The following is a 13,185-nucleotide window of genomic DNA, read 5'->3' on the forward strand; positions in this document are numbered from 1 at the left end:
TCATTACTCAACCGCATGGTATAGAATCTGCTTCTCACGTGTCAAGCATGAGACCCTCACAATCATCGTCTGTATTAATATATCACATACCCAACACGGAGTTACCTCCACTCCGAGTCCAACATCCGGAGGATCGCGCCACCACCCCGTGAGCACTCACTACATGTGCGTTTCCATGCCAACGATGCATCCATGGCAACATCGCATTCGATATTCGACCACGCCCCCCGCCTCAGTTCCTCCTATCAGAGCGAGCTTTAGAATTTCCTCTACAGTGCATCCTATGAGAGTAATCCTCCTCACGTTCAGCGCACCATCGCCCGCACAGGTCTGTCGGCACCAACCATTGGCCGTTAACACCCAGCCTCCTCTCATCTAATCAAGTGTGTCTCCTCGAGACTCTAACACGCCTCTGTCCGACATCCTTGCTCCAGGCAGCAGCAGCCGGGGACACCGGGAATAATTCACGCGCTGTCAACTCACGCTAATTGTGCCGCCCTACCCAATTAAGCACCGGGAAGTAACCATTATATACTCCGCCCGCTCCCTGACATTCTCACATTCAAGAGGACCGGGAGCGGACGTATAGGTTGCGGGACGCGCTGATCACGAGTTACAGTAAGAGTGTGTCTGAAGTGATTGATGGTAGAGTGAGCAAGACAGTATGGATATGTGAAAAGGTGGAACAATGCTGACTCACCTTACGAGTCTGGCTTAACATGACGATATATCCCGTTCTGTGGTCCCCCCTCCCTTCCCCCTTTTTAACTAAACGCTTTTACTAAAGAACTGTTTTGTCATGTTTTCTCTTACAGAGGAAACACAACTGTGGTTTTCTTCTCCGCCCCTTCCCCCATGGGGCAACTTGTCCAAACTATTAGGGTAAGCCTGGTGGCAGCACCGTCTGCCACCACATTTTCGCACTAGTGTACACTAATGGAGTGCCACCAAGTCACGCACACACTTGTGTCACGCACGACACCCAATGCATGCATTGTTTTGTCTCTTTTTCCTTCCTTTGTTTCTTTACAGGTACAAACGACCCAGCGAGTTACACTGTTTTTCAAAAACTCTATTTCAGGCTTCACCATTGGAAGCAGCTCTTAGACGGTGAAGTGTGACCTATGCCACACTCCCGCAGTGGTGACACATTACCAAATGTGGTAAGAACGGAGCCCATTATTCTTTAATTTAGGTCCTGATGAATGCCGCGGACCCTTCGGGGCCACTCAGGCAGAAACATGTCGACCATCCACGAGATCATTCACTAGACGGTTGGGAACAATAAACATCCCAATCACCGTCGCACTTATATTTTAATATCATATAGTTTTCATCTCACATTAAAGAACTGCTACTGACTACTATAATGATTTTTAACTTCACTCACATAGTCACGGGCCCCCACTCCATCACTTAGAAGTGCATCCTTGTCGTCAAGTGTATGCCCGCCCTCCATCAAACGAAGGTTTTGGAGGGCGAGGACTGGTCAATGATGAAGCATGACACCAGGTGGTGTGTGAGACCAGTCCGTATCTTTTTGTGAGATGCCCACACTCACGACGTTCTTGTAACTCGTTTGGGTTATCACACTAGGAGCAGCTCTTTTGTGATGAACATTTAATATTGGAGGCTGCTGCTCCTAGAACCCCGTGCATCTAGTTCCCCCCTCCACACATCCAGTGGAGTTTTCTTGTGATTGGATTACATCACTGATGACATATGTGTCTTTATGAAAAATAAATATTTGTAATATATGTATAGCTAAAGATTCATGGAAGAAGACATGGGTAAATAAGTGTCTAAATACAGTGATGTAATATCTGACGTCATCAGCAGAGGATTGCGGTTGCGTGAGTTATAGTTGCCTGCACTAACTATAACGGGGGAATTTCATTGGTTTTTTCCGAGTGAAATGTCCAGCTAACTATAACATGTGTGAAACCTATGGTTTTTAAGTGAATTTGCAAGGTTTTTTTAAATGCTAATTCGTAACTATAACGTGTGTGAAACCTATGGTTTCTTCAGTGAATATATATATATATTCATTCTCTCTCTCTCTCTCTCTCTCTCTCTCTCTCTCTCTCTCTCTCTCTCTCTCTCTCTCTCTCTCTCTCTCTATATATATATATATATATATATATATATATATATATATATAAGAATTCTGGGTTTCGTGCACGCAGCAGTGAATTATTCTAACGTTTGAGACTATCAATGAAACTCCTAAAGGGCAGAGAGAATATTTACAAATAGGAAAAGCTCAAGACTGGCTGTCCCAGCAAACTCATCGCAAGACCAGATTTTATGATGCTACCAGAAATCGCCTAACGCCTCAAAGCCACATCCAGAGATCGTCCGGTATTGGTCAATATGGTAAATGTTAAGAGATCATCAGTCTAGCATGAGGGAAAGACTGAACAGGTATGGCTTTCATGGAATTGTAGCAAGGAGAAAACCCAATCAACTCCAAAAAGAACATCGTAAACCTCAGCTGTGCGTCAAACTACACCAAATGAACTGCAAAAATTCTTCAACAATGTCCTCTGTACAGATGAGACCAAAGTAGAGATGTGTGGCTGTAATGCACAATAATATGTCTGGCGAATACCAAATAGACTTGCGCTCTATTAGCACCTTGGGAAAGGGACTAGTATTGGGCATCAGGGACACCTTTGGAATCTTTTACGAGACAGGCCATAAGCTTCATGTTAGGTCAATACTGCCAGCATTATGATTACACGACTGACTGCACGGACATAAAGGACAGTCTAGTAAGAATGGTGGGCTGGGACTGAGGGCTTATGAGACAGAAACGTTCCCATTCTGCTGCAGTGCGCCTAGAATTCCTATGAGATACAAACCCTAAGTAGAACTTCTAGCTAAAATATATTCACAAATAGAATGAGGTGCATGGGGCGGTTTAGACACCAGGGTGAAAACACATTTGGTGACAATGCTATAGAACGCTTGTTTGTTTCCCTCAAGTGGTAAAAAGGAGCTCACATAAGGCCATCCATCTAGCAGGCACAAGGAGACAGGACACAAGCTGTACAAGTGATTCAGCCCTCCTAATGATAGAATGAGTGTGCCACATCGTTAAAGAAAGGGGTCTGGGATAAAAAAGTAAGATTTTCTATGGGGCTTCCGTTAAGAGTAGCCAGTTCTCTGAATGTCTTTCTTGCAAGCCTGAAGCAACCATCATAATTTGTGTTTTAAATAGCCCCTTCCGCATAATGTTTCCGTTTATCTAGCGCTGTATTTAGCACTCGTTTTTATTACTCAACTTTCTGGAACAGCATAAATCAACCACCAAAGGACGGAAGGCAAAGCCAACTACATGAGGTCCGAACTTGTGGCCTAAATCTTGCACAGAGATCTTGGTAGAAAGTGCTAATGGTCTAGCTCAAAAATTGCCAGTGGCAACGTTGAATTCTTTCTTTAACAACTTTTAAACTATGTTACCTAGGATCGTGTTCAAGTTCTTTAACAAACTGAACATGACCCTGGATAATTAGCGCAACTGTTGTACCCCGTAAAAAGCCATATCCGGGCAAGTGATTGGTTACAAAACAGTGCTGTAGCTGCACAGACCTGATAAGCCTCCATGATTCTTTCTGTTGGTGTGACTGGTATTATAAACTCAAAAAGTAGCACACGGTGTGTTAATATGATAAGCACTATTACTTTGAAACATGCTGCATTTGTGTGGTTGTGTTAACTTAGAACTGCTGTTTTGTGCTATGTTGCCTGAAGCACTTTGATAAATATGTTATTGAAATATTTTATTCTTCATTTGGAAACATTTATGAAATTTAGCATCGCTAATTAGAGATCCATAAAGATTTGGAAACAATGATCACCATTTTACCGAAGCCATTTTGATGAGCTCTATCAGCCCAGGCAGGCAGCAATACATTTGAAAGCCAAATATTAATAATGTCTAGCTGTCGATTTTCATGAGCATAGTGCTTTTAATTTTTTTTTTTAAATAAGTGCAAAACAGCCCCAAACAATCTTTTCAAAAGTTATGTCAAGACTGCTTAATTGTTTTAGATACAATAAATCTGGAGACGCTTCAAATGCCGCCTCAGCTCATGAAAAGTAGTATGCAGAATGTCCTCCTAGGCGCACACATCTACTTAAAACAAAATACCTAAGCACACACTGTAGTAGTGCTGATCCTGTTGTAAAATGTGTTCTTAGTCTGGTGGCAAAACAATGGACTTCAACAGCAGATTAGGCACTTTAGAATGCGTCAATAGGTTACATAGCTTTCAGTTTCCTTGCCGGGGAAGGAAGCACAAAATTAAGATTAATCATAAACAAAGTCCAGATCTGACAAACTAAGGATTGTGCGGATATCTTTAAGACAACACAAACACGACAAACATTTCTTCAATAAACCTTCCTCCAAAACTATGCTTCTTTAAATCCAAAAAGAATTAAGCAACTGATAACATTAACCTCAGAATAACTTGTGTTTCTGTAGCAATTCTCACACCTGGGCTACACAGAGTGCAAATACAAATGGTGCTTTTACCTACAGCCATTAATTAAAAAGAACATTTCTATCTGTAAGTATCATCACCCAACCTAAATTGTACAAATGTAATCTACCACGGAAGACTGAAAGAAAGTTATCTCTATCAATATTAAAAACTTCCATTTATAGATCACGTGAAGATCAGCAGCATGTGGTAAAAAGCAGCTCCTCACTACTGTTCACTTATTTGGCCCCTTAAACTGAGTTTTCACAATTACTCATTGAACTAGAAAAAAGAAACTACAGGTTTTCAATACATTAACTTCTTAATTGATAACAAACTTTGCAGCAATCCTATGGCCCAGCAAAGTAACTTAGCTCATTTCCAGTGTCATTGTGTGCCACTAGTGCCTCTGTAGTGTTTACAATGCAAGTAAATGTATCAAGTTGCATGGCCAAGTTTAAAAAAAATGTCATCCAGACATTGTTATATTGTTCTCATGTGCAACGATGCATTCAGGACAATGAAAACTAGGGAAGCCATAGAACCCAGCAAGGCAGAGATTTATGAGGTATTTGATTGATAGGACTTAGGCGGACCTGGCATTTGTACCAGACAACTATCTCTACTCTGAACGAAACACTTTTCCATGTGCTGTGACTTTTGTCGCCAACAGTTAAGATAGAAAATGTACACTGGTCGCTAATGATTGGACATTTATCTGTAAACTTGGATGGTTTAAAACATTGTCCTCTGCAAGACTTGTTTTGTAGACCTTTATCAATCAGTCATCTAGATATGGACTGATGAATAATCTTGGAGGACGGAGGTAGGTTCTACTGCCATGCACTTGGAGATAGTCTGAGAAACATACATTAGACAAAAGGATAGCACTACAGATTGAAGTGTGAAACTCCTACAACAAATTGCAGACACTTTGATCCTATAGACCAGTCTTCTTGTCTAAGATGCAGGAATATTTGTTAAAAAGGTTAGAGGTAATATGCAAAATTTCTCACTTTCTGTCCGGTTCTTCGCTAGATACAGATCTAAGATTAACATGAATTTCTTCTTCTTTGAGCCTTCCTATCAACCAGAAAACAACTGGAGTAATTGGGAAGGAGAGGACTGGTTCTGCTGGTTGTTTTAGCAATAACAAAGGGGTCACCTAGAGCAGATCGAGTAGATGATTTTTGAATATGTTGTAGTGGGAAACACTGTGGAGGCGTTATAGTTAATAAATATATTTTACAAATCTCAGCACCCACTTGTTATATGTGATTTTTGCCACTCTTTTAAATGCCATGTTACTGCACCCGCAATGTACTGGTTAACAGAGGGGAGTAGAGTAGTAGTCATTGGCAACTATTGTAGTACAATCTCCTTGATGAGCTGGCAGACTGGGATTGGGCTGACTTATTCCTTGATCCTCTATTGTGGCCCCGTTGATGTTGCAGCTGTTAGGGCCACAAGAGGGGCTGAAGGATTGAAGCAGCATTCTCTGGACCTATACTAGGACTAAAAGAAGGATTTCTTCTCTTCAAGTCCGACCTTATTTAGGGCATCAGCCTCATTCTTCATTCTTACCATTTCTTTCTCGGTATACTGCAGAACAAGGGAGAACCTGAATAGCGAAGATTGAGATTGTTTAGTTGTGTATCTGGTTTCAGGGAAGTAGGGCACAATCAAAAAAAGCAATGCAAGATGATGCGATGACATACCTTGTAGCTGCCAAAACTGCTGACTCGACTGCTGCAATTATTTTTTTAAGACTTATGGCACCTTCTCGAACCATCTCATCAAAGTTGATCCTGAGATGTCTTGGCAGATCCTCTGAGAAGCTCAGTAACCCATATCTTATTTCACAGCCATAACAATCATACAGAGCAGATGCACTACAGCTTTAATCGCTGTAGAGCAAGTCTTCGTGCCTGCCACGTTCATCCTATCACTTTCCCTGTCTGGAGAAGTTGATAATTCCGGGGAAAAAGTATTTTTTCTCTGTACTGCCAAGTCGATAAAAAACCTGGCTCAAGCTCTGATTTAAAAAAAAGAAGAAAACATAAGGTTCCTGCTATGGTTGCTTATAATCTTCAAAGAATTTGGGTATAGCCACATTCACTACGGCTGGAATAAGGAATTTCCCTCCTGCAAATTCGAGCAGGCCTGGGTTGATGATTCTCCGTTATCATCCACGGCGCTGTTCGGGGATCTTCAACTTTAATGCTTTGTATGCCAAAACATGAAAGGTGGTAATATCATTCACCAAGGAGAAACTCGACGGAGAGCCCGTCTGTATGTCAGCTTTGTAAGATGACACACTGTCCCTATCATCTGAGTGAGATGTCCGTGAATAACAGGAAGACAGAGACATCTACGCTTCCATGGCGTGCATGTTGGGTGGAAATCTCCTGATGGAAAAGTACACAATAGAGGAAGAACATCTAAAACAGGAGGCTATCTTGGAGTCCATGCCCTCTTCCTTATGGGAGACATCAAGATTGCCTAAAAACTCATTTAAATGGCAGAAGCAGGTAAAGAGTCTGCAAGGGACAAAGCGAGATAATCCTCTGGATTGCAGTGACTGCTCAAAGGAGAGGGATAAACGTAATCTCTTCTTAAGTAAAGCACTTCAGGAGCTAGGCTTGATGTTGAAACACCCAATGCCAACTTGTGTGACGTTGGGTGATGTTCAGGCAGCGATAACGACGTTGAGTGGATTGACAGCAAATGTGAAGCCAAAGTCAGTCAGGAGTGCTTCAAGAACTAGCCCAACAGGTGTATATGATGGAGCTTTGACATCAACTCACAGATCACAACTGGCGCTCTATCCCCCCCAGACAATCTAGCACGCAGGCCAAAAAGATCAACCCCCGTAATGTCCCTAAAGGAAGCAACAGCACTAGCCAAATCCTAGGTCTCTACTCTCACCTAAGACAACCCCACCTCCAAGATACAGGTGAATACCAGTTTAGGCAGAAACATCATCCCCCCCCCAATAACTAACAGGCCTCCTACTCATCAAAGTTCCCTTGGCTTCACCCCCTTGGACTACCAACACCAGCAGTAACATCAACTGCATGCTCTTAAACTGCAGATCGGCAACCAAACATGCTACCGACCTAGCAGAATCCATCTTAACCACAACATAGATCTCATTTATCAAAGATACACCTACCCAACTTGTGAACTTATGTGAAAAAACATAACAACGAAAAACAATAAAACAACAACATTCCACCTCCTCTACCACCCACCAGGCAGCTCGATCGACTTCGTAGAACACCTACCATCAAATGACAATAACATATTCCTAGGTGATTCCAATCTGCACTGGAATGACACAAAAGACTAATCTATTTAATCCCTAATCAACCTCCTTCTCAGCAAAGACCTCATCAAGCACTGCAAAGGTCAAACTCATACCAGAGATTCGCCCCTGTACATCATCATAGCCCACAAAGAAGCGCTAATTATTGACAGCATTCTTCCAACTGACTGGTCGGAACACCACATTATCCTGTTCCACCTCAACCAAACAGAAAGGCCCCACCACTCACACTCATAAAAACAGTACAATGGTCCTGCAACATAAGCCAGATTTCCTTAGACAAACTAGAAGACAGAATGATGGCTCTGCTGCCGCCACCAACTGGCAACCTCTCAACAGACGATAATACGTTCCACTATAACTCTACAATGTCATCCACCCATGACCAACTAGCTCCCTGGAATCCTTAAAAAATGTAAGACACTCCCTCCAGAGCCTGATTCAATAAAGACCTCAACTTAGAAAGAAGACAACTAAGAGGGGTTGAAAGAATGTGGAGAACAAAACCTTCCCCAACCCACCTTCATAAACGAAGACTAGAATGCAGAAATTATAAAAAGCACATCATAAATGAAAAAGCCACATTCTGCCGAAAAACCCTAGACAAAGCAAAAAGTAAATCACCCCAAAGAACTGTTTAACTTCATTAAACAAAACTGTAATCCGCCAAAACTAAACCCAGATGTCTCCAAAGAACACCGACAATTTTGCAAAATTCTTCAATGCTAAAATTACGAAGATCGAACTACCAACCCCAACCCCTATCATCCACCGGTAAACGCTCCCCCCCCCCTCATTATGAAAGAAATTAACACTCCGGCACCCTCTCAGAACTCACAAGGGAGGGTCTCCCCTCCCGGAACTGAGGGGAGGGAACACCAACCCAGGACCTCAATTAACACTCATAGCTGGAAGACAATTAACTCCCTCTCAGAAGAAGACAACTCAAAGATGATTGCAAATTCCAAACCCTCCTCTCACCTAGAAGATCCTCTCCCGGCCTCCCTAGCTAAAAAGCCCAACAACGCCATAACCCCACTCTGGACGGAAATAATCAACAGCTACCCGAGCACTGAATTGATGCTAGACTTCCTCAAACTAGGACAAATCACTCGCTTTCTTAAATAACCTGGTGCTGACCCAAACTACCTCAACAACTAAGATGGAAATCCTACTCCTATCCAACAATGGACAAACCCCACCAGATTCAAGAATGGCTAAATACCATTGAGAACATGAACTGCAAACTGACACCAATCCCTTCCTTTGTGAGCTTCAAAAGACAACTAAAGGGTCTTCTCCTCAACTGACACCTTAACCCCCCCCCCCCGAACTCCAACACCTAGCCATGATCCTGACCCTTCTCCGCTTACAATGGACTATTTGTATACTACTGTTGACCTGTCACCACTAGAACTATATTATATATATATATATATATATATATATATATATATATATATATATATGTATGTACATGTCTGTAAATAGCTTGGTACCACTCAGAGTCTATACTCTGTAACATATGCCACCTGACTCGACCCTGTCCATACTTTTGCTCTGTAAAGAGCTCCGATGCCCTCTGGTCTTGCCAGCACTGTCTAAAACTTGTTAAATAAAATGTAAATCGGCACTGAGCAAGTTCGACGGTGAGTATATCAGAGCTGTTGCTTCCGCTGAAGTTTTCAAAGCAGATCAAGAACAGTATTGACAGGAGTGTCAATGTCCATGTTTTTCTGACAGAATTCCTCTCCCTGGGATTACTTCTCAGTCCCTGGCGGTTGCAGGCACTGCCTCAGTGGAAACTGAGTATTTGTTGCAAGCTTTGTCAGACCTTTGCTTTTCTTTCACTCAGTCTCATGTACTCAGCTTTCAACAAAGCCTGATGCTTCCTTGTCTTTGAGAGTCCTACATTGTAATTGAAAGGTGGCTCGCATGTACTCTCATCATTACCATGAAACCAGAGCGTTTGGTTTTCCACTGTTAACCATGGTCGTAAATGCAGTGCTTCTTCTGAGAGAATTGTAAAATGTAAAGTCATAATTCAAGGCCGGAGTCTCACCGTCTATGTGAACTCAATCAACATCTGCATTATCAAACAGATATGGCTCTCCACAGAAGGCTAACTTCCCCCTGGGTTCCATAAGGCGTTACACAGGGGGAATGTTCTCCTGTACACCGTTCCCTTATACTGGACCGGTCTACCAGCTCAATGTCATCCTCGATGCAAATGCAGTCTTCGTAAAGGAAATCAATTCTGCAGGTGACTAGTCTTACAATGAAGCTGCATGCAGATCAACTGTCTATAGGCCAGCTGCTGGGGTCAAAGCTGGCAGGAATATTTGGTAACTAGTCAATCTTTTGAGGGGCCTTATGATGACCGTGGTGCCCAGAACGTAGGGTATATGAAGAAGAATGAGGTCCACCTTCTGAGTATTTAATGATGGGAAGTTGAAGTAGTAATCTAACAGACTCTTTGAGAGGAAGCCAGATAGTCCAACCTGCCACCTCAAACATAAATTCAGAAGCTGCTGACGTCATCTCTTAATCACACTGCATCAAAAATAGCAAAGAATGGCCGTTCTAGTTCTATAATAAATAATCTCCATCAAAAGAAATTCTGCCCATACCCGCTTTCTCAAGGTCAAGGTTGTGCTCTTGGGTCTAAAATCTTGTGCAGAAACGTTCATTACCTCTTTTTACCCCAGGCTTCAAGTTTTCCCTATAACTTCTAGCACCACAATGTATTTCTTGTCTTTCTGCTTTGCTCACATCTCTGAACAGCGTTTTTAAACCTTTTCTGTTTGTGAAATACACTAGTTTCAGAGAACAATGCAACTAATTTTCACACATGTTGCACATGATGAATATGGTGTGTGCGAGTAAGCGTGGACTGCTGGTTGTGCAGTAACTGTTCTGGGTCTGCGAAAAGCAGTCTGTGCCAGCGGTGCACCAGTTGTGTGAAACCTGCACTACTGTTGCCGGAGAATTTACTTTTCTGTGCATGAGGGAAGCTTCCATTGATGCCACTCATGTATCAGTTTTGTGTTTGTCTGGTGTGTACAAGCATGCAAGTCTCTTGGGCTGTAGTTTGAGACAGAAAGTACCATTCTTTGTGAGGGAAGCAAGCACTGAAGCAGTCCATGCTGTAAACAGGTTAGTGAAGACTGTTAATTAATCTCCACTCAAAGATTATCACTATTGACATGGACCTGCCCTCGTACACACGCATTCTGGGCTCAAATTCACAACACTATAAGTAATATGGTGAATGTCCCGATGGTGCCCTTACCTGAAATCGCTCTGCTAGGGTATGTAGCGCAGTTTCCTCCCAAGATCCGTAGGTTTGTCGCCATCAGCCTGTTACTAGCTAAAAGAGAAGTTGCCATTTATTGGGGTGGAAAACCAGCGCCATCAGTAAAAGGTTAGCTGAATAGTTTAGCCACGTGTTCCATGAAAAGTGAATTGTATGCATCCACTTCCCCTCCCTCCTCCAGACCCAAAGACATATGTGCACCATTTAGAAACTACTTGGCCACGCAGCAAACAGAACCCACTACACAGCAGGAACAGGGCATTGTTCCTACACGCGTTGGGTAAACAGCATTAGCATCTAAGCTGTCCTTCTTTGTTGTAGTGCACAGATATACTTGTTGGTTGCGGGGTGCACCCGGGAGGGAATAATTTGGCCTGCTGGTGTAAATTGTCACACACGTAGTCACATAGCATCACCTGAGGTTGAGGTGGACTTGCGATATAAGAGTTTTTATTAGATTGTTTTTTGATGTCCTGCCATGACTGCTTATAGCGTACTGCCGATCTACCTAGACTGTAACTTCCATATTTCTTTGTTATTCGATAACTGCCCATATTTAATGCTATTGTTTAATGATCTGTGAAAATGCCAAATAAAGTTTTTAAAAAAGAAAGAAAAAAATAAGAGCGCCACCATTCCTTAAACTCTGACCACACCCTAAAATCCCTAAACACATTCCATAAACAGTCGACGCCCTATGCTCTCAAATTTCGCACCGCCAACAAATCCCACACTAGATGCACCCCCAAACTCTTGCACCACTGGTCACACCTCTCACACACACGCTCCCCATGCTTTTGGACAACCGTTTTCATACTCTCCGAACAATTCACACATTACTGCAGGTGCCTTTCAATCATAGTCAGCACTGCCGGATCACACTTCACTCACTCTCATGAGAGTATACTCTCCATCATACCGAGAAAGAATTGAATCACCCCAAGCGTGCTGCTTTTCCTAAACTTTAGAACCCAACCCATACTACGGCAAAATCCCACACTCACTTGTCATAACTAAGCACATCCCAGCCTGAAACTCGCACTTTTCACACCTCAAATTCTAACCCCACCCCACATGGACTGGGGGAAGGATCCTTGGATACTAATCTACTCTCCTCACCCTCATACAAGAGCATCATATGCTACACAGTCACAACACTGCTAATCCGTTACCAAATCCTGTCATGCAAACTGCACACAATCTCACATATTTTACTCCAAACACACCCCTCTACATTGCAATTTGCACTAGGCATATCTAAAACACACAGCCAAGTATTTATGATCACCCCACATTCTCACTCCCACTCTTAACACACTATGGGTACTTTAGCAACAATCCATACTCCTTCAAGCCACACATCACCTTTCCACATACTCCACAGGCTCACCATAGCCCTAAACAAGCATACTTTGCTTACACACATATGCTCTCTTCACATCCAATTCATTCCAGCATTCACTCATTACTCCCTCATCTAACCCCCAAACTCACATTCCTTTTAGCCAGTTTCAAAGTGTTAGTGCCGCCTCACTGCAAGATTGTGAATAACAATATGCACACACCCTAATCTCAACAAACACACACAACAGTAACAAGCATTGGCACAGCCAATAGGTCTGGCTTTTGGGACCTTATAAGTATTTAGTTATGCAGCAAAATATCCTTGGAGCAACAATATCAACCGTTGCATAGCTAAACACTTAAAAGGTCCCAAAGGCGAGACCTATTGGCTATGCCAATGCTTGTTAACCTCTCTGGATTTCCCTTCTCTTTTTGAAACGCAAGAGCAGCAATGTCGAGATGTCACCAGGGCTTTAAGTGGAAGCTTTTTCTATTTTATATACATTAAGCCATAGTTGCTGCTTATTTATCTCATGCAACTAAGAACCACTGACAAAGCTAATAGTCCTGGCTTGTTGCAGGCATGATATTACTTGTATAATATCTGGATGCAATGACAAAAAAGCAAAATACGAAACAGGTTTCTACCTTTTGTTTTTTTTTTAAGCCACTCCCTTGATTACATCGGCCACGCCCCTTTGAGAGAC

The 13,185-nt window shown here is 42.5% G+C and overlaps 1 protein-coding gene across 5 annotated transcripts in view; it reads right to left on the bottom strand.

Moving 5' to 3' along the window:
* Nucleotides 1-13,185, bottom strand: part of ZMYND11 (zinc finger MYND-type containing 11) — a 785,443-nt gene that overhangs the window by 638,277 nt on the left and 133,981 nt on the right. Inside the window, exon 2 of one of the 5 annotated variants that reach the window (XM_085631941.1) lies at nt 11,111-11,188. The exons of the other annotated variants lie outside the window; for them this stretch is intronic. Within the exon in view, the coding sequence (XP_085488067.1) occupies nt 11,111-11,174 (64 nt within the window). The 5' untranslated portion in view covers nt 11,175-11,188. The remainder of the gene's footprint in view (nt 1-11,110; nt 11,189-13,185) is intronic. 5 annotated transcript variants of the gene reach the window in all.

This window comes from Triturus cristatus, chromosome 10, assembly GCF_964204655.1.
Source record: "Triturus cristatus chromosome 10, aTriCri1.1, whole genome shotgun sequence".
NCBI lineage: Eukaryota > Metazoa > Chordata > Amphibia > Caudata > Salamandridae > Triturus > Triturus cristatus.